The sequence below is a fragment of the Lepisma saccharinum genome, chromosome 11 (assembly GCF_977018435.1).
Source record: "Lepisma saccharinum chromosome 11, izLepSacc3.1, whole genome shotgun sequence".
Lineage (NCBI taxonomy): Eukaryota > Metazoa > Arthropoda > Insecta > Zygentoma > Lepismatidae > Lepisma > Lepisma saccharinum.
In genome coordinates, this window is record NC_139239.1 from 60,448,621 (window position 1) to 60,471,287 (window position 22,667).

General features: G+C 41.1%; 1 protein-coding gene across 1 annotated transcript in view; it reads left to right on the plus strand.

Moving 5' to 3' along the window:
* The window catches only part of LOC145995052 (A disintegrin and metalloproteinase with thrombospondin motifs 3-like), a 101,169-nt gene that overhangs the window by 65,344 nt on the left and 13,158 nt on the right, over nucleotides 1-22,667 (plus strand). The window contains exons 12-13 of the mRNA XM_083131583.1: nucleotides 3,860-4,107; nucleotides 7,830-8,080. Of these exons, the coding sequence (XP_082987709.1) occupies nucleotides 3,860-4,107; nucleotides 7,830-8,080 (499 nt within the window). The remainder of the gene's footprint in view (nucleotides 1-3,859; nucleotides 4,108-7,829; nucleotides 8,081-22,667) is intronic.

Consider the following 22,667-nt stretch of genomic DNA (forward strand, 5'->3'; position numbering starts at 1 on the left):
TAGAAATATAAACTATTAATATACTGGTTACACAGAATAAAATCTAAAACCACAATTAGTATACTATTATTACAGACAGTGGCGGCGATTGGGTTACAAAACCGGGGGTGCAAGGTGCCAAAACTGGGGGACAAAGACAATATATTTCCCTTTGTAGAGAAGGGGGCAAAACTGGTGAAAAGTGTGAGGAGCAACTGCCCCCCGTGTCCCCCCTAATCCCCCGCAGTGATTACAGAATTAAAACTAGAACTAAAGCCAATACCTCATTCCTGAACCTTACAGGAAAGACAAAGCCAGGCACTATTGTTTGGACAGTATGTGTTTCTTTAGGTTTACTTTCTGTATTGCAGGGTGGAGCTCCCCTGAGGTCAGTGGTGGGGAGAGTTCATTCCATTCTTTTATCGCGGTGACTATAAAAACGTTTCCATAAAGTGGGGAACCGAAATCAAAGTGTCCTATTTTCTCCGCACAGTGACGACGTATAACTCCCCTTATTTACTCTCCTGATCATCAACTCTTCTCCCCGGACCTACCTGCATCATTCCTCAGCTTATAACATTATTTCGAAGAGGGGGAAGGAGGCTGAAAACGACGTAAACAGCCAATCGAATTTTCAGTTCCAATCGGTTTTACTCAAGGGCGAGATTTCTGCTGGAAAATCCTCATCCTTTTTTTCTTTCTTTCTTTCTTCCTTCCCATCCAGAATTCTCACTCAACCCTTCATAATTTGACTAATGCTATTCACCGACGTTCGACAACCCATTCACCCTTCAATTTTCCTCTTTAATTTGCCTCTTCAGGGTAGCGCAGTTTTCTGGAGATCAAATAAAGGTTTGGAAGGAATTAAGATGTGAAAATTTCAGGCGCAGCAATACCATCAAGAAGCGACGGTACGTCCCTTAAGTGAGTGACGTGAGAAATTACAGAGAGTAGGCAGCAAACTTTAAGCCAGTTCTACCCACTAAGGAGTCCACTTTAGCTTTCCAAAGCACGTCGGACTTGCCCATGATGGTAATTGCGTTTTAATAGGGAAGACAGAGACCAGAACAAGAACTTGTTCTCGTCTCGGCCTAGTCTACACTTCAAGAAGGAAATCGACTCAAGATCGAGTAAACAAAAACATATCGAATGGCACAATCGATTTTGAAACTGTAGCACAGCAACTTCCGGTTCACTGCTGTTGAGTTATTCCAGCGCGTACTTGCGGTGTGTGCTTCTGGCCTTTCTTCTCTTTTTTTGTGTATCAGATGAAATGGATCATGTAAAAGCACTTAACGACGAGGAGAAAGAGAGATATCTGGACAAAGCAGAGGGTTTTCTACGTCCATTGGATGAGCAACTAAGAAGTAATACGGGATTATTCCAGGATGAGAACCGTTTGCTGAGCGTTGTTACTTTTGGCGATATTTATGACCAACATATTTAATACAAAGTAATTTTCCTACACAACTCATGGGATTAAAGCATATAAATCTTTATGTTTTAAGTGAAAAAGTGCGAGATGTACGGACAAATAAAAAAGCGGAAAAGTAAGGTTTTTTTTTTCTTCTTTCTTCAGTCACGGCGAGTCAGCGGGATGCGGAAATGCACACTTGCTGGTTTCGTTCCCGTTTGAACGCAGAAATACGAGACACTCATTGTTATTTTGAGTCAGTTGTCTACTATTTGTGTAAATCATGATGATGAAGATGAATAATAAGCTGGAAAAATTAATGATGGGACAAACACAATGATATATCATTGCTGGCCACTGTTCAAATCTAGGACCCCTTCTCTATAAATGTTTCAGAGATAACTTATGCAAAAGACAAAAATTAATAATAATATCCCCCACTTAGTTTTCTGGTTTCACAAAAAAAACAACCGGTTACACAATTTTTCTTTCTGGTTACAGAAAATTTAATACAGTTCATGTGTTCTTCAAGAACGTAACTTATAGCCTAACTGTCTATTACCGAACATCGTTTGAAATGAAAAGTAAATTTTTGCTCATATCACTAAAACAGAAAGAGAAAATCGATATTTGAATGATTTCACTTCTACCTTTGATGAAGTGGTTACCAGGGGGTGCGGGACGCAAACTTTTTGGTCGGGACGGGAAATTTTGAAAATCCTGATGTTGAAGACGGGAAAAAAATATTACCGATTAGATTGGGAGATTTTCGGGACGGAAAATATTCAAAATTACCCTACACTGAAAATTTTTAATTATACACAATTTCATCTCCAGGTGATGATTGATTTTGCATTTCTGGAATAAAAACTGCTAATTTCAAAAAAAATTCGGACACTTACGGTACAAAAAATACATAGGGAATAAACACTTTTCAACACTATTACTTAGATTTTCCCAAAGTCGGGGTTGGGACGGGATTTTTTCCCGCTCCCGTTTTTTTTTTTTTTCACTTCGGTTGTGATTACTGCGGAATCTACTACTGCTAATGGGCTTCCAGTTTTCACGCCTGACAGCTTGAATGCAATAATTTTGGTGCCCTAGATCTCGAGGAAATTGATGAAGAGAGATCCGTGAAAGATTATTTAGCCCTGATCGTAGTTTACATCCTACTGCTGCACGCCCATTCGTTCCTTTCCCATATGACACAATCTCAACTTCCTTTAACGGCTTGTTGTCAGCCTACAACTATGGCGTCCGCGCGAAGACATCCGGTTGATGTCCGAAACTTATCGACAAGAGACCGAGAAGAATGTACTGACCCGCCACCATATTTAGAACTCTGGCCTTGATTTGTTTTTTACTTAGCGTCGTTCTTCGCCACTTTTGATTAATCGCGAGGATGAAAGGACACGCACGAAGAACATCAATGTCCAGGCCAGGGTTTGAACCCGGACCCCTTGCGTCGTAGCGCGCTGTAATAACCATTCCGCCGAGGAGGTGAGGAAAATACAGCGTAATTAAAAAAAGATGGACTCAAATTTCGTACGGCTATATTTCCTGAACTACACATCGCTAGTGAATAATCTACATAACACTTAAAAGAGGAGGTCCTAAAGTTTCAAATACCGCCGCTAGAGCGCTCGCCAAGCGCACAGCCGCGCAACAGCGTCAGTTGAGAGCAGAATGGCTACTATGCAGAATAAGGTTTTTTTTCTTTCGTTAGTTCATTAAAACTTAGTAGCAACTGCCGTGCAGCGTGCGTTTCGTTTTCGTTTCAACATTGAGCCTCCAACAAGGAAAAGCACTTGTCGTTGGAATGGCCAATTTGAGCAAATAGGCCGGCTGTGTAAATGCCCAGCCCAGCAAACCTAATATATCAGAGGAGAACGTGATACCAATTGAACAGTTTTTTTTGTGCGTTGCCCACGCAAGTCAACCCGTAGAGCGAGCAGTGAGTATAATCAAATTAATTTGAAACTTTAGGACCTCCTCCCTCAAATGTTATGTAGGTCATTCACATACGATGTATTCAGGAAATATAGCAGTACGAAATTGAGTCTATCTTTTCTAATCACGCTGTATTATGTGTGTTATAATATAGCTAATAATATTGAATTCAAATATTCTATTTGGTGGTACATACGTGACACGTAGAAATTTAAACTGAAAATTCAGGCTCGACCAGGACTCGAACATTCTCAGGCACACCGTGCCAATGCTCTACATTTTTTTTTAGATTAAAAAAGTCAGTTACTACACTGAATTTTTTCGAGGTTTGTCAATTACTTTCATATCTAGTTTTCAGATTTCTTAATTTTCGCTGTAATTTTTCCAACATCAACAGTGTCTTTCTTACTTTGAATTCGAACCTAGGGTCCCTTTGCTACGTTGGTAGCTGAGCTATGTGGAATTGTCTCAGTTTACATGTTTGATACACAGCAATGTTTTTTTTCTTCTTTTCAGCTCTAACACGTGTAACGGTGTTACCACGTGGCGCTCGACATATCCACGTGGAATGCAGACGATCCGCTCCGGTTACATTGAAACTGAAGAACAGGAGGCATCACCTCTACTCGCTCGCTGCAGACCCTGAGTCTGAGGATGAGGCGACCTCAGTTGTGGTCGAAGGTGCCTTGTTCCACCACGTCGGGAATTCTGATACGGACACGTTGACCTCACAGGGTCCACTTTTGAATGAGGTGGTGCTTCTGGTAAGTGCATGTTCGGATTTTTGTTTTAACTTAGCAGAATTTGATAGTGACCCCCTCCCCATAGGAGCCAACTTGGGGAGGGGGAAGACATTTGTCCCCCTCCGAAGCACATCAAAGGAAGCACATTACCCAAGGGCGTCCGCAACCCCCTGAGATTTCTGGAAATAGTTAATGAAATTCGAATGGTAAAATTGTAGCGATATTTTACAACAAAATATATTGTTTTCTGTGACTTACAGGCTACAAGTTACAGCAAATATTATTATTATTATTATTATTTCAAGTAGGGTTACATTTAAGCTTACAGTTTATACGTTAACTATAAAAGAAACAGTTTTTTGTCCTGTAAGAATTAATGTTAAGTATATAGTTATGCAAATTACGAGGGCTATTTTTTTCAACCTCCGATAGGGCATGAAATCAAAACCACAGTGAATAGCAAAATGGGTTTATTGACAAAAGTTACATACACGTATAATCTACTTTTCACGTAATCACCAAGAAGATTCAGACATTTATCGTACCGATGCACCAGCTTTCCAATACCCTCTGCAAAGAAAGGTGCCGCCTGTCTGTTGAGACAGGTCTGCACGATGTCCTGAAGCTCCTCCTCATTGGTGTGGAAGCGCCGTCCTCCCAACCACTTCTTCATCGCCGGGAAAGGTGGAAATCACTCAGTGCCAGGACAGGGGTGTAGTGAACAAACACTTCCCAGTGGAATCGTTGAAGAAGGTCTTGCGCTGGCCCAGCAACATGCAGTCGGGCATTTTTATGAAGCAAGACAATGCCCGAAGACAGCATGCCTCTCCGTTTGTTCTGGATGGCTCTGCGCAGTCTGCGCAGTCTGCGCAATGTCTCACAGTTTGCAGCCGCACTGATTATGTACCCAATATGACCTAGTAATATATCGGGTGTCCCACTTAAAAGTGGTACGACTCACTGACTGCTTTTCATACTAGTTGAATTGTTCTTTCATATGTAAATACTGCAGAGTTTCAAGACATGTGTCATCATATAATTACATTTTCACATCTTATGTTAGGTTAGGTACACTTACTGTGTAAAACTGTAAAACTGTCTGTTTTATAACAAATGCTGAAAGTGCCATCCACCAGCATCCAGGCATCGCTGCGCTCGCAGTACAATGTTCTGAGAAACACGTCGTAATTCTTCAGGGGAGATGTTATTTATCTCGTTTGTGATGTTCTCTTTCAGTTGGTCTATCGTATGAGGGTTATTAGCGTACACTTTTCCTTTCAGAGCTCCCCATAAATAAAAATCACAAGATGTTAAGTCCGGCGATCGCGGAGGCCAAAGGTTTTTGCTGACAAGCCTGTTTTCGGGAAACACTTAACTTATACGCGTCATACTCTGGTTGGAGTTGTGGGCAGTGGCACCATCTTGTTGAAAGACGCCGTGTCTTTTTTCATTTTCCGTTAACTGTGCATAGAACGACTCAAATATCCGCAGATATCTTTCGCTGTTGATAGTCTCTTCAAAGAAAATTGGTCCGATAATGAGTGCTCCCGACACTGCACACCAAACGCCTATCTTCTCTGGGTGAAGAGGTTCCTCATGCACGGCGTGTGGGTTATCCTGTGACCAAAATCTACAATTCTGTGAGTTGATGTAACCAGAAAGATGAAACCAAGCTTCATCTGTCGTGAAGAAGAGCATAGGATCCAACTAACCATCAGCAATCGAAGATAACATCCAGTTGCAATAAGTAACTCGTTTAGCTTTGCCTGGTTCTTTCAATTCATGCACTACGGTCACACGAAATGGTCGGAAATGGAGCTCTTTTAGTACACGATGGCATGTTGTGCGGGATACACCAACTTGTTGAGATAATTTTTGTATCGATTTCTTGGGGCTTCTCAATATGTTACTGCGAATTCTGTCCATTACCACCGGGGTCTTCACTGTGGGACGCTTCTTCTTCAAAACATTACTAACGGATCCTGTAGTCCTCCATTTGTTATACATCTTTTGAATTGCATTGGTTGTGGGAGGCTTCATACCGACGTATTTCACCACAAATATTTCTTTAGTCTCTTTAATGGACCCTGTCTTTATGTAAAATTCATATAATATATATATATATAAATATATATCCGGTGTTCAATTGCAAACTGCACCATTTCTCCGCAAATTTTTGCACAACAATCTCCGCAAACAATCACTTTTAAACTGTCGAACGCAACTCAACAATATTCAACAATTACGTGTGACTTCAAGTAATGCGATATTTCAGTGTAGGCAACTACATTAATCTGATTCCACCCATTTATTTGTGAACGCCAGAATGAATGTTAGGCGTACTACTTTTAAGTGGGACACCCAGTATTTAGTTCTTTCACATCAAAAAATGCAACAGAAATTGTAAAGAAAGTACCACAATGTCGTTTTTATAGGTAGATAAGTATATTCATACACTTACGTTTTATTTACAAAACGACATAATGAGATTATACAAAGAAATAACTTTGTTTACAAATCAATAAACAAGGAAGTGACGTGTCATAACTTGTCACCAGAAGACCATGGATAGCACATCACAGTCTGGGCAAATGAAATGTCCTTCATCATCCTTAGTGATTCCCAGACACACTACGTGAACATAAGAGTAACAAATGTCACTTCCACACGTCCTTTACGATATATTCCTATGTACCCATATTGAGTCCACCTTACATAATGTTCGTTTTTCGTTCGTTTTAAACAGAACTTTAATCCGAAGTCTAAACTAAGTACATTGTTGTAAAGTACAAATTATGAGCTACCATAATATGGACTAGAGATATAAATAAACACCTATCACTTGGAAGATGCAGTAAGTAATAACTTCCATATGCAATATTAGATCACATAGAACACAATCACAAGGTCCAGCTATTTCGCTTCATTGTCCTGAAGTTGCAGCACCATAGGTACAACCAACAGGTTCAATCGCGTCATTCGGACAGTCTAAATGACATACTAACGTTATCTGTTGAATTCACCATGTAACTACTTGGAAACAGCAAATAGGCCATATTGGGTTCAAGTACCTTACGCCAACATCTCCCAGCCTACAGGTGTAACAAAACCTAGGTGTAAGACCTGCCCCATATTTATCACCTCCCCCACCCTCCAGATCACTACTGCTGCTGATGAGTTCACCCGAAGGACACCTGCCACTCCTCCAATCTAATATACATTTTCGGTACAGGTACTATGGTGCAGTGGTAGCGTCGTTGCCTTGTAATCAAGGGGTCTTGGGTTCGATGATCGGTGGAGGCACATAGTGGTTCGGATCCCACTTTAAACGCGTTGTTAAGTTCGAAACAACATGACACAAATTTAAAACATTAAAACTTACGTTTTGCTGCAAAGGAATAAAAAAAGGGCAAATACGCAAAAATTAGCTTTCTAATCATTACACGCATCATCTTGCAGTGCGGCTTTCTTAAAGCTTAGGTCACCCACCACGGTTTCTGTGTGCAAGACAGTCAAGTGGCACCTGCGCAGACCAACAGTCTGATGGGGAGAACGCCCAACGCCCTCTTACACGATCAGCTTGCCGCGCGATAATCCAATGTGGACTTCGCGTGTAATACATTAAGGTTGCATTTCCTTGTGGATATCTTTGCGAGGTAACTACACCTCTTCGAATTCTCCATTTAGAATCTGGAAATCTGTTTTCCATTGATACTTCATTTCTGAATTCTCTCGTTCGACAGGTACATTCCCTCAAACGTACGAACGTGGTCTCAGTGGACGTCTCGTACACCGTATCGACAGCTGAAGATAAGGAGCTCCGATACCGCTGGGAGATGGACGACTGGGGACCCTGCTCCAAGAGCTGTGGGGGTGGGAGGCGACAGCGAACCCCCGTCTGCAAGGATGTGGAAACGGGCAAGCTTGTATCCAGGCGGTACTGCCACCTCAATGACAAGCCTCAAAGCTCGTCGGAGAATTGTAACGAAATCAGGTAGGTTAATGCAACACGATTGTGTATCTTTCCTTCTCATTTACGTCGCCGATTTCTGTTTAATGAATCAACGTGATTGACAAGAGGTTGTTGCAACACAAGATTGAAACGCATCCCATCTACTTTGGCCCAGAAATTTTGATTTGTATGAACTTGATTTTGTGCGATATTTCTTTTTTGTAGGGGCATCAGGGTCTTGACAAAATTGAACAACAGAGATAATAATCAGTTATTATGTTATTGACAATTTATTATTATATCTTCGGAATCAATCCACCAGATGGGTGATTGTCCAGCACAACCGTTTCTTGCCGGTTCCCGTGACGGAGGGGTTAGCACATCGCGCTACGACGCCAGGGGTCCCGGATTCGAATACCGACCTGGGCATGGAGTGAGTGTCCAATCATCAATTTCATCATATCATCACCCATCCCCATCTATGTAATTAGCCAAAAGTGGCATAAAAGCGAAGTAAAATAAAGCCAATGAATCTATCCACAACAGTTTATCCTTTTTTTTTACGTCTCATCTGAAGACGGAGGGTGTTGGGCAGGGTGTGCGATCAGCTACTTTTTTTTAACCGACTTGACATCAGCATCATCTGCCGACGCCATGTTGGATCTATAACTCATGACCAGAATAAGTTTGAATAATGTTTACATCTAGATGCTTAACGTGCAAGATGATTCGGATTAGAAATAATATACTGTGGATTATAAAGCTCAAGTTACAGAATGATGACGATTTAGAAAAATAATCTTCGTAATCCCGAAAGCCGAGACTGCTTTCCTAAACAAAGATGTAGAATTGCTCATTTCTTTCGCATGAGTTTCCGGAATTCAATGTTCAAGGGGTTTGTAAACTGTGGATAAGCTACCGCAAATCATTTAAAAGTTGGTACTTTTGCTAGGATAACAATAATGGCGTTATTAAACAAGTACAATCACCGAATTGAGATAATGAAGGTGAGTGATGTCACAGCTTTGACCAACAATTTATTTTAAAAACTGTTAAAAAGGAATATGGTAACAGTAGTATAAGCCGAAGACACGTTAAACTCGTTTATTTTCAAATAAAAATCATTGCTACTTACCTCATATGCATACCGGAATATTTTTCAAGCTGGGGATCACTTCTTTTTCCATGGAAAAAGCATTATTTTTAACATTATAATCATTTATTGGTCGTTGCTAATTCGGCGGGCAAATCTTGACTCACGTTGTCTGTCGTTAGCTGATATGCAGTATCGTCAGCTGATATGCAGTATCGTCAGCTGATGTGTAGTGTTTCCAAACTTATGAACCGATAAATGCCGCACAAACTATTCACAAAAGGTTTTTAAGCGAAAATTGAGGCTAGACTCTACTTTACGTCCTTATCTGCATGGTGATTGCTTCTTTGCGTTCGCGGTGCGCGATCGTGGTGCGGCACCCGGCATCTCTTCGGGTAAGTACCTTTTTCTTTTTACACTTTCTGTTCACGATAGCCCCACTATCCATTCACGGGGTCGAGGTATGCCTACGAGGTTAGGTTAGGCCTGTTAGGTTAGGTTCCATTAGCACTCATTTCACCCCTAAATATGTGCTTCATCATCTAAAAAATTCCTCAGTACGTTCAATTACGCATATCCGGACAACATCGGTTTTTCTCGATTCACTCCTTCAGGAAATGTTTCCTTGCTTTGGGATTTACGTTGTTGAATTTCTTATAAAATAAGATTTCCAACGATATATGACACGTATTCCTTAGGAAAAGGAATCTTACCTTAAATTGAAAAAAAAAAACCGCTCACACGTCATCTTGTAAAACTACCGCGTGGTTGCTACACTGACAGGGGGTTACATGATCGAACGCACGGAACATTTGATTCACGTAGTCGACGGCACGAGCTATCGTACAACGGAGATGCAGGAATGATAAAAAATACCTTATTTACAGGCCAAATAAGTTGCACGATTCGAAAAAACAATTTCCCCGGCTTCAGAAAGTTCTCAAGAAGGCAATTCCGTAAGTACTTTCTCATCTTTCTCCTGTAAATTTTAAGAAATCCGTCTCCGGCTTATACTATTGTTACCCGATTATTACTACTTTACTATAGGTGAGACACCTATAAATCATTTATTTCACACTTTTTTACATTGTTAACGTACTATTCTGCATTGCGGAACATTTCTTTAGGTGAAATAATGTATTTTCAACGAAAATAAGGAGCGAATTCACAATATAGAGAAAGTTAAAGATTATAGATTTTGTTAATTTTCGATATACTAACTAATTTTGGCCTCCTAATCACGAATCTGTTGTAAAAAACCGGGGGTCACGTCTGGAAATTTGAAAAAAAGCAGATTGAATTTTTTATATACAGGGTGTTGCAAAATACCTGTTACAACGCTTGGGAGGTGATTCGACAAGTAAAAACAAGGAAAAAATGCCATCTGAAAAAATGTCGAAATCGGCACCGTTTGCGAGTGACAGGCGTGCGAAAATCGCCTCACACCATGTGTAAAGCACAATAACTCAAGAAGGAAGAAAGATATCAATGTCGGATTAAAAGAATACAAAGAAAGTCGTGCCTGACGAATACAATGGTGCAGCAATTGAGGCCCAGTGTAAATTGCGCAAGGGGACTCTCAAAGAAAGTGGGGAATCCCCTGATGGAAAATACAAGAAATTTACTACTATTTTCTACATAATGTTGAGATCGGAATGTAGGCAGTAAAAAATGACGACGTATGTCCACATGTCCCACTACTGCTGGGACACCGTCCCACACTCGGGAAATAGGAAATTCACTCGAAAATGACGCTATGCCGTCAAATTACGCTCAGATTGATTTCAGCTAATTGATACAGAAAGCCCCACTAGAGGCGCTGTGAGCGTAGGTCACCTGTTACGTATTAGTGTTGGTGGATACTACGTAGAGAGTGTAGTCGACCGTTGTTTTTCCTGTCTTGTTCTGCGTCTCGCAGCGTAGAGTTTAGTCTGGCGTGTGTGTGTGGTTGAATTGCGCCAAGGAATATTGTACGTAGATTACGTATTCCCGTGTTCTTTCTCGGTTTGCAACAACTGCGTGGACACCTGTGTGACATTACGTGGGTGCTAATCACGGTAGTTCTGATCCGTCACTCGGAGGGAAAGTGCCCCTGTTGCTGGGCAGTTCTCGAACAGGACAATGGTGGAGTACTCTACCCACGAGCTTGCTGATATGCATCTCGTTTATGGAGAGGCAAACCTAAACAGCCGTGAAGCACGGCGTTCGTATCACGAACGTTTTCCCAATAGGCGGTTACCAACACATGCACTCTTTCAAAGACTTGATGCTCGACTGCGTGAAACTGGATCTCTACTACCCCGTTGGTGTGATTGTGGAAGACCCCGCACTGTGCGGACTGCAATTTGCAGACGAGTTGTTGGACGCGATACGAGACCGTCCTGACACCAGCACACGTGTCATTGCTCGTACTCAACAAACCCACCATAGCAATGTGTTCCGCGTTCTTCAGGAGGAGGGATTGCACCCATACAAATTGCATAAGGTGCACCACATACTGCCCACGGACTTTCCCCTACGCATGGATTTCTGCCAATGGTACGTGCAACAAACTCTTGCCATTCCAGATTTCCCAACAAGAGTTTTGTGGACCGATGAGGCAATATTCACCAGGGACGGCATGTTCAATAGCCACAACAGCCACGTCTGGGATATGGACAATCCGCATGCAATCATTGTGCGCCATCATCAACATAGGTTCGCAGTGAATGTGTGGTGTGGCGTAGTAGGTGACCACTTGATAGGCCCGTACATTTTGCCCTCTACTTTGTGTGGTGGAAATTATCGGGTGTTTCTACATGACGTATTACCTGAACTTTTGGAAAACGTGCCACTGGCAGGTAGACAACGTATTAGGTTTCAACACGACGGCGCCCCCGCACATTTCGACCGGGGAGCCAGAGTCTTACTCAACGATATTTTCGGCGATCGTTGGATTGGCAGGGGTGGACCTTTACCGTGTCCACCTCGTTCCCCCGACCTCACACCACTGGATTTCTTTGTGTGGGAACAAATGAAAAGGCTCGTGTATGAAACTCCTGTGGAAAGTGCTGAGGATCTCGTTGCTCGTGTTAGTGCCGCTGCTGGTACAATTGTTGACATGCCAGAGGTATTTGCGCGTACCAGACAATCAGTGCTTCGCCGATGCCATCTTTGTCTTGAAGTCAATGGCGGACATTTTCAACAACGTCTCTGAGTATACCGGTGTTTGTGATCCCCTATCAGCACCGCATAGTGTCCTTTAGTGAAAGGTGCGAGTGAAGATGCTGGATATCGCTGTACTTCATACCGTTGATCTGCATGTGCGGAGGTTGTGCGCTTCTCAGTGGAATCCCTTCCAGATGTGCTGTGCCTGGAAATGTTACATGCCTTCGAGGATTACCCACTTTCTTTGGGGAGCTCTCTTGTAGTATATGTATATGTACAGCCTGACGACATTGTTTAACTTTTGTTTCTCGTACTGCAAAGTAGTGTGTCAACATTAAGGGATTGAAAACGTTTTTTTATGATTTTCCCGTATTTTTTTCCATTTGGGATGGTGTCCCAGCAGTAGTGAGACATGCGACAAATTGTTTATTTTTCATCTTCGTACCGCAATGTGAACCGTGTACAACAGGAGATTTGCAGTTATTTTCCTATTTCCCGGGTGTGGGACGGTGTCCCAGCAGTAGTGGGACATGTGGACATACGTCGTCATTTTTTACTGACTACATTCCGATCTCAACATTATGTAGAAGATAGTAGTAAATTTCTTGTATTTTCCATCAGGGGATTCCCCACTGTCTTTGAGAGTCCCCTTGCGCAATTTACACTGGGCCTCAATTGATGCACCATTGTATTCGCCAGGTACGATTTTGTTTGTATTATTTTATTCCGACATTGATATCTTTCTTCCTTCTTGAGTTATTGTGTTTTAAACATGGTGTGAGGCGATTTTCGCACGCCTGTCACTCGAAAACGGTGCCGATTTCGACATTTTTTCACATGGCATTTTTTCCTTGTTTTTACTTGTCGAATCACCTCCCAAGCGTTGTAACAGGTATTTTGCAACACCCTGTGTATATATATATATATATATATATATATATATATATATATATATATATATATATAAAGTAAAAAAAAAAGTAAAGTAAAGTATTCCCCTGTGCATAGCACCACACCATGAAGGCGTATAGGGGGTGTGGGGGTATCGCCCCACACTTTCTTGATCCGGTCGTGAATGGGGGTGATGTGATCAGTATCACGCCCCTGACCGCCTTTACCCCCCAGGGTTTCCCCCAGGTACCCATGTTATTCGACGCTGGGTAGGCGCCGGGGCCGCTTCCACCGTTAGAAAAGTTCCCGGATTTGAACCGGCCGGGGATCGAACCCGGGACCTTGAGCATGGTAGTCAGACGCGTTACCGACTGAGCCACCGCGGCCACCATATATATATATATATATATATATATATATATGTGTGTGTGTGTGTGTGTGTGTGTGTGTGTGTGTGTGTGTGTGTGTGTGTGTAGCATATAACCTGGTTTGTCTATGCGTATAACCTCATATGGTCTACGTTCTATACCTTAGCAACATCCAGATCCATCGACATCGAGGAAAACGCTGCAGGGCATCGGCGTGCTCAAGGTTGCCAGGGGTACCAGAAAGTTCTCGTCACAATTACAAGACTGATAATGACAAGAGTTATGTTCAACATCTGATTGGCCAAACCTTGCACAACAGTAACACACACATCAATTCACAGATATTTCTCCGAGTTATGGTCTTTGTTGTCGCACAGCATTTTGTAGAAGTTCACACAAGTGAGGTCAAAGTTAACTCTTGTGATTAAGATAGCTTTTAATGTGTTCACTGAGAAATTGGTCTTTTCACTTGTCCAAATATTGTTCATGATGGAAAACACTCGCTCCGTCGGCACATTTGTTCGGCGTAAGCACAGAAGATACTCTACCAGTTTGAGCAGGGTATATCACTGGCATTGAAATGCGAAATTATTTCCAACCAGCGTCCATCTGCTGACATTTTTGCTATAGTGGAACCACAAGGAAAGAAACCTGCGCAGACCCGCGACTCCTGTTCACCGTTCTCCCACGTGGAGGGGAAAGGGAGAGTGGACCATGATTCCTTATGGCCCGAGCTGAAGGGAGGAAGGGGAAGCTGCGCAGGGACTTTTCGTCCAAGGTTTTTTCATTGTGGTCATCTTATAACCTCCAAACATTCAACTTATCAGGGGTCACAGACTGTTTTACGCAAATGAATTCATCATACAGAGCAGTTTCGTCAATCTTGAATGACGGCAGCATTGTGAAGAAACTTCACAGTCTTTTCTATTTGCTCCCAGCGGGAAATCACTCCAAGAATTACCCACCTCAAGTCATGCAATTTATCTAACGGCACAGTCCACTTATTTAAATATTCGACTGCAGTTTCGTGAAATATGTGAACATATTGGCGAAAGTTAGCAACTTCAGACTCAGTCATCATTTTCTAATTTAGAAAGTATAGTTCTTATTGATGATGAGAGAAAACAGTCTTTAGACTTAGAAGTGATATTTGTTTTCAAACTGTTTATTGTTTCAATAACTTCAAAAATAGTGACAGACTGACCTTCCACCTTTTCAATTGCTGCTTGAAAAAATGCTTGGTTATGTATGAAGAAGAGCCAGTCCTCAGATAAAGGGTTTGCAAAGAATAATTCAATCATAAATGGACATTTATCTTGGACTGAAAATATGACTTCAATGGCTCAAGCATTTTCAGAAGTCTCTCTACAGCAGGAAGGAGGGCAAGCCATCTTGTTTTACTGTACCCTAAAATAGACTGGTAATCTTGTTCGACAAACTGGCAGAAATTCTTTAAGCTTTCTACTCCTACAGTGTACAAATAGAAATATGAATAGATTTTTGAAACTATGCTTTCAACATCGACTGGAAGCATATCAGCAGCACTTTGCATGGCATTATGGATAATATGAGCTGAACATCCTACGCCAAGTAAATCACGACCTAAGCTCTCTTTCAGTTTCATAAACACGTTGTTAACTCCTTTCCTAGACATGCCTCCAAAATTACAATTGATGTTATCAGCACAAAAAGCAACAGTTTTCTCAGTTAGGTGGAACTTATCCAAACACTTAATTAAATATGTACTCACAATATCAGCAGTTTCCCCAGGTAATGATTCCACTTCTAATACCTTCAGTTGAACACCTTTTGCGTTGTCAAAATATCTTACGAGCACTGGAATAACTTTGATGTTTTTGTGATTTGATGCATCAGTCATGACCAAGATGAAATTGGATTTCTGTCCAGCTGATTGAAGTTCAGAAGTTGCGTAGGGTGTGAATACATTCATAACAATTTTTTCTGTTTTAGTGCGTGCACAATAAAATTTTCGTTCAAGCATACACTTAATCACTTTTGAAATACAGTCCATAGATTTGAAACTGTGGTTGTGTTGTACAGTGTGATATGTGAAAGTTCCTTCTGTCGGATCTAATTTCAGTTCTTTTTCACTAAAACTTTCACTTCTTAAATACGTTGTCAAAGAGGTACTGGATGCTTTAGCACTCACAGCAGTTTTGTGTTTTAAACTGCTCAAATGAAGTTTTATGTCTGACCGACCCCCATGACTAATATTAAATTGTAACGAGTGCACTCACGGTCCCCGAAATGACGTGTCATTCATACCCCGGCACGGGGCCAAACGTCGTTATGTGTACGGGAAATCGGTCGTGACTCTTACGGTCCAGGTTTTTAAGTTCGGTACTGAGACGGTCGTTTATTGTCGTACTATTGCGAGGCGGAGATAAATACCTTGAAATATTGCACTGTTTTGTTTACCTTTGATATGTAGATTCGAACAATCGTAACACACTAATAGCATAATATCTGGTACCTGAAAAAACGTCAAATAACAATACTGACGAACGGTAAAAAGTGAATATATATTGTAGCAACAAAAAAATATTGCAATCAACAACAGTTTACAAAGCCTCCTCAAACTCTCACTCATTCACTCTTTCTCTCTTTCACACCTCTGAGGTATTTTTACATGCAAAGTATAGATACAAATCATGAATCTCATTAACATATCATTCCTTTTTAGTTTTAAACCTTTATGTGAATTTAGGGTATTTGTCTGCCAGCTCCTGTGCTCTTTTAAATTAATTTATGTGCCAGTCCTCAGAAAGCGGTTAACTAAGACAATTGGGTCGGCGTGGTTAAATCTTTCGTTCGAAGGAACATATGCATCCAGTCGTAAGCACGACATTTAACAAGTTTCTCGGACGGGGGTAATACACATAAGTCTCTCTCGTCCAATGAGAACAACTACACCCAGGGTGGCGACAGACCTGGAAAACCGGGAAAAGTCAGGGAATTTGAGGTGTCAAAAAAAGTCAGGGAAATGTCAGGGAATTTCATCTTCATTGACTTTTTTTTCTTTTTTTTATTTATTTATTTAAAGATATCGTTATGAAACTCTGCACGGGAACTAGTGTTGCCCACGAGACTTTGGCCTGTCTCGTCTCGTGGAAATGCTGTCTCGTCTCGAAAATATTCGTTTGTCAAAGGGACACATGATCAATCTGGTTTCGTCTCGAATTTTTAAAAGCCTGTTCCGTCTCGTCCCGTGCGCAACACTAACGGGAACAGGAAATCTTGTTCGTAAGTTTCGGCCTCAACTTTTAGGCCCGTTTTATGCGCAACACAACCACGGCGCCGGAAACCAGTGATGGCAGGAGGAGAGAGAGAAAGAGAGAGAGAAATTTCTCTTGCCGGGGCTTCTCCGCGGGAATATTAAATTCGAACACTCTTTGGAGGAATATTGTTATAACTTGGGCACTATGGGAGCAATCTACTTCGGATAACTTTTGTTTTGCAGCTAAAACATCAGCGCATGCAACCTGTACAATTCAGAACACCAGACTGAGGATGTGTGGTTTGGGGGTGGGGGGGCATGTCACCTGAGTTACAATGGAAAAAACATAAAAATCTGGAGTTTGCCCCCTCTTCTCCCGCTATTTTAGGGAGAAGGCGCCAACTTCAGTATTCTTTTCAAAGAATGGACATTTATCAAGGGAGTGAAACATTTTTCATGTTCTTGGGTGCCATACAAGTTGAATAATAAGCCAAAATGTGATTATTTTTTTTACGAAAAATAGGTAATTTGCATTTTTGGAGGAAAATTGTTATAACTTGGGCACTATGGGAGCAATCTACTTCGGATAAGGTTTGTTTTGCAGCTAAAACGTCATAGTATGCAACCGTGTACAATTCAGAACGCCGAACCGAGGAGGGGGGATTTGGGGGCGCGACCACCGAATTTCAATGAAATAAAACATAAAAATCTGGAGTTTGTCCCCTCTTCTCCCGCTATTTTGGGGAGAAGGTGCAAACCTTAGTATTCTCTTCAAAGAATGGACGTTTCCAAAGAGATTGAATCATGTTTCATGTTCCTGGGTGCCATACAAGTTGAATAATGAGCTAAAATGTGAAACTCTGTTCGGAAATGTGGCATGGATATGTTGCGGAGAGGGGGGAGATTGGCCATCAATATGAATTCCCAGGCTTGCTCCAGATCTGTGTCAGAGTGTCCACCCAAACATAAGAGTATGAAGGTCCAAAAAGCACATTCATTTCGTAATCAGCACCATGATACCATATGGTATCATCGGGCCAGTACGACCTTACTCTGATGATACCGTATGGTATCATTGGGGGAGTAAAGGTTAAGCCTCTAAATATTACGTGGGAAATTCATTGAATTATTATTTTTTTTCTTGTCCGTATGGGAGTAGTAAGGGGACCTGTCAACAGATGGAGGGGATAAGAGCGGGTGGCGCCGTCCGATAGTTGTTGGACGTCATTTTAAGGCATTTTGTTGGGCAAACTGAAGGAACATGGAATCAAATAGGTTCCAATGATACATACGATTTTTGTCGAATATCCCCTCCCGACAAAGTATCTCACTACAACATGCGACAGAAATTGCATGGACTGCAATATCCAACCAAAATCGCATGCATAAACAAGAAGAGCTTTAGACCGCAAATATGCTGCTGGAATTTTATTACTCTTCTGGCTCACTTCACCTTATTTAATGTAGCAGTGCTTACGAAGGTTTTCTTTCATCATCCTGACGTATTACTGGTTTCGCACAAGTTAACATACGTTTACAATGACATTGCACTATTCTTAGATATCAAGAAGAATCCAACCAAACGGGATATATATTGAATACTATCACGAAAAAGTGAAACATAAACCTGCATTGATGAACGTTATAAAAATTGGCAAGTGCATGCTCCCAACCTCAAATTTACTGCAACACTAGTATTGCAATGAAATTAACGCCACTCTCTGTCCTCTCTGTTTAAACTCATGAGAGATGGTCATTAATCTCTCACTGAGTAAGGTTAATGTCCAATATTATGAAACAAAATACTAATAATAAATACGTAAATATTTTAATATCATATTTCCTCGAATCATTCAATCATAAAAGTAAATCACTTTCTTCAAGAATTGACTTTTCTCTGCCAGCCCTGCTAAATATTCACTTTCCATCTACCGATTTATACGAGGGGTGGCCAGAACGTAATTTCCGATTAGTAGGGACATTGATTTTTCGCAAACGCCAAAACCGTGAAAAATGGTAATTGTTGCGAAGTTATGTTTAGGAATGTGCAGTGATGTCTGGACACATTTTTTGCCCGTTCGAAATATCGAAATAATGCGAATTTTGCATAAAATGCAAATTGTTGGCGTTTTTAGCGATTTTTTTAAAGAAATGTCCTAAAACAACCAAAAATTCAATGAAATCCAACATTCTTGTCTTTTCTAGGCCATGTTTGTGTACATAGAACATGTAAGTTTTCCAACATTTTACTCAAGAGTAAACTATACAGTTATACGTACATGGAATAATTCCGACAGCCACATTAAATCATGTATTTCCCACGATTTTTTCAACTTCTATCAAAACCATTTGCACCACAGAGCAAAGTGGCAGGGTTGTAACAAGAGATCGAGTGCGTATCTACCGTCACACGGGAGCCACTTCTTCGTATTTGTCGCACGAGATATGTTTTGAATTACCAAGCTAAGTGCACACCATCAGCATTTGTCGACCGAGTAATAATGGAGCTCAGTCGTTAGGGTGTCTGACTACTATGCAAGAGACCCGGGGTCGATCCCCTGCGGGGGAGAACCGGGATGTTTTCCACCTATTCAAACTGCTCCGGCACCCACCCAGCATCATATGAAGCTGGTTCCTTGAGGAAACTTTGAGGGATACAGGTAGCCAGGAGCGTGGTGCTGATCACATCACCCCTATACACCTTCATGGAAAAGTGCAAGTTAGCACTTTATTTTTACTTCCTCAAAAATCTGTTCCAACGTATCAAACTGTCACGAAAATACGTAGACCATGTGACCTACAATTTAAAATAATAGTTTAAAAGCATAATGGGGCATTAAGTTTCGGTCTATTTGGCAGATAAATGTTCCAAAACAAAAACGCGAATTTTGGGAAATGTAACACTAACAAGTCAAAAAAAGATTTGGTGCCATAATATATCGGTATCTGTCACGTGAGATTGATTGATTTTAATTTTTTGGATGCGTCGCCACTTATGGTCATTATGCACCTTTCAGTATATATGGGGAAAATTCCATTATCTAAAATCCTTACCTTAAAATTGAAAAGGGGTATGGAAAATAACTTTCCCAAAATAACTTTCAAGATATCAAACTCTCACGAAGAGGTTCAAGCCATGTGACTTACAATTTGAAACAGTAGTTTAAAAACACCATGAAGGTATAACTTCAGATATTTGCCAGAAAATGCGCTAAAATTAAAATGTGAATTTTGGGAAAAATAACACCGTATAGTAAAATATAAAAAATAAGAAAATACACCAATTTGAAACAAAAATTACAAAATATCAAGGTCCCTACCCATTAGGCATAAATAAAACATGAATATCAGTTGTAATTTATTGCATTAGTAACAGTGAGTCCTAACCTAATTTTCGACATAATCACCACCGTTGTTCTGGCATTTGTCGTAGCATGGCACTAAATTTTGTATGCCCATGGTATATGTGTCTGACAGCAAAGACTGGAACTATCTCTACTGCAGTGTAGCTGTCAAATCCTTGCCCTGCCAGAAACCTCTTCAGTTAAACAAAGAGATGAATGTCGGTACATTCAAGGCAAGGGCTGCACAGGGAGTGGTCCAAGATCTCTCACCTGAAGTGATGCAAAGGGCCCATGCGTACTCAGCTGTATGGGGTTGTGCACATTCGATTGGCCTTCCATGAATTGTCTGCACCATCGTCTGACCATACTATCAATCACAACGTCCGGTCTGCATACCTCACAGGATTGCTGGTGGCTCTGTGCCAAATTCTGAACGTGCAATGTAGGCTACATCGCAGTCGGTGGGAGACTGTATGAGAGCTGCAATGTTTAACCTAGAACTGTCCTAAAACTGTTGCATTGCAACTGTACCAGATTGCAGCTACATGCCACTTCTTCCTGCCTGCCTGCATGTGTATGTGTCTATCTCTGACCACTAGTGCTGCGTATTGGCACCATTGGAGCTTTTTTCAGGATGCCCCTCGTATATGAACTTTCAGACGCTTTTATTATTAAAGTGTTCCTGTTTTAATGTGTGGTTAGCTAAATCAGGTACCTATACAATGCAATTCTATAAATTCCTTGCGTTAAATTTCTAATACCTACATACCCTTTTCGTCAGCAATAATGGTATAACTGTATGTTGTCAGTTTCACAGTACTTCACTTGGATATACTGTACTGAAGCAGAAATCCCATTGATAATGTGAGGAAATATGACACTTTACTTTGTTCGATTCAATTGTTTCACTTATATGCAAGAGTTAAGTTGTTTGCTTTACAGAGAAGAGAGAAGTAGCTTTATGCATTGAAAAATGAGTTCGCACTCGTGGTTCTTGCAAGCAGAGGGTTCCAAACCTCAGTGGAAATATCAACATATAATACCGAGAATGTATAAGGAGACTGATAAATTACAAATTGTATTTCTTAATCAATCACTCTTCACTCTTATCTCATTTAGTCGTAACTTAAAAAATAATCAAGTATTTTATTTTAAACTTATTGCGTATGACAAAATTCCGTAATCCTTCCCTAGCTTGTGAATTGTAATAATTTTCCAAATTCACAATTTTTCAGTTTGAATTCAAATCATAGAGAATAGAGAAATTAAGTCAATTTCATAGAAGATAATATTGGTACTTAACAAAACCATACGTGGATCTGTATGAGTTTATTGTTTCCATTGGCAAAAACATCGATTTAGTTTAGTTTGTAATTGTCAGGGAAAAATGTAAATGTTGTCCTTGAAAACCTGGAAAAGTCAGGGAATTTCATTTCTGATTGTTTGTAGCCACCCTGTACACCATTACATAGTGATGCAAAACTTAATCGGCTCCAGCTGCCGGAATACACAAATCAATCGTCGGCGCGAGCAAAAATTACATCCAAAACCACTATGCAACAAATAATACTACATCACGCGCACGACCTTGCAATATAAAATTACGCTTTGCACAATAAAAAAGGACTCATCAGTCAAGTATTGACAAATTAAATGGCGCCACGGGGCGGTCGGTTACACAAAAAATGGAGCACACTTTGACAATTTACACTACATATTAAAGTAATGAAATGGAGCTTCTAACCCTGAATGCAGACAATTAAATTAGAACATCTGAACATGAAATGACCCTTTTTTATAACAATACCAAAAAATTTTCAGACACGGAAGTTAGGTTCGGGGTTTCCTGAGTCACTTTGCAAATAAGTGAGACTTCGGCGTTAACAGTACGGTGTTGATACTAACAATGCACGTTTACATGGACATAAGACCCTCTGAAGAATACTGTACCGGACTCTGCTACATTGCGTGGTCATTCATCTCTCCTGGACGCGGGACTTCCACACGGTTCCTTTGTGGTGAAATTGTTCTCAGAGGTCGATCGCGACGAAGAATAATTGCGACGATATGGTGTACTTGCACCTCCTAAGTACTTCGGGCGTTCCTCTTGTCACTAGCGTCGAGTGTACGTGGTCACGCGCCGGTCCGGAATCTCTCAAGTGTCGGGCATCAATTGGACGTCGATCTGCAATCATCTCTCTCTGGTAACGGGCTTCGATTGGGCGTCGATCTGGAGTCGTCCTTCTCTCTTTCTCTCTCTCTGGTAACGGGCTTCGGTTGGAACGTCGATCTGGAAACGTCCTTCGGGCTTTGGGCAGTGTTCGGCTTTGGTGTCGTCTTTGGTGCTGGCTGGCTTCACCGGATGGTAGCGGCGCATCGTTGCGGGTGCCGGGGAGGCGACGGCCCCCCTTCTCTATCTCCTTTAGCCCTCCATTATTAGGTAGTCCACGCTTGGAAAAAAACAAATCACCGCGTAAACTTCACCAAAATAAGGCGCACACTGGTAATTCTCTATCTGCAATTCGCTCACGGTATGTAAGAAAACAGA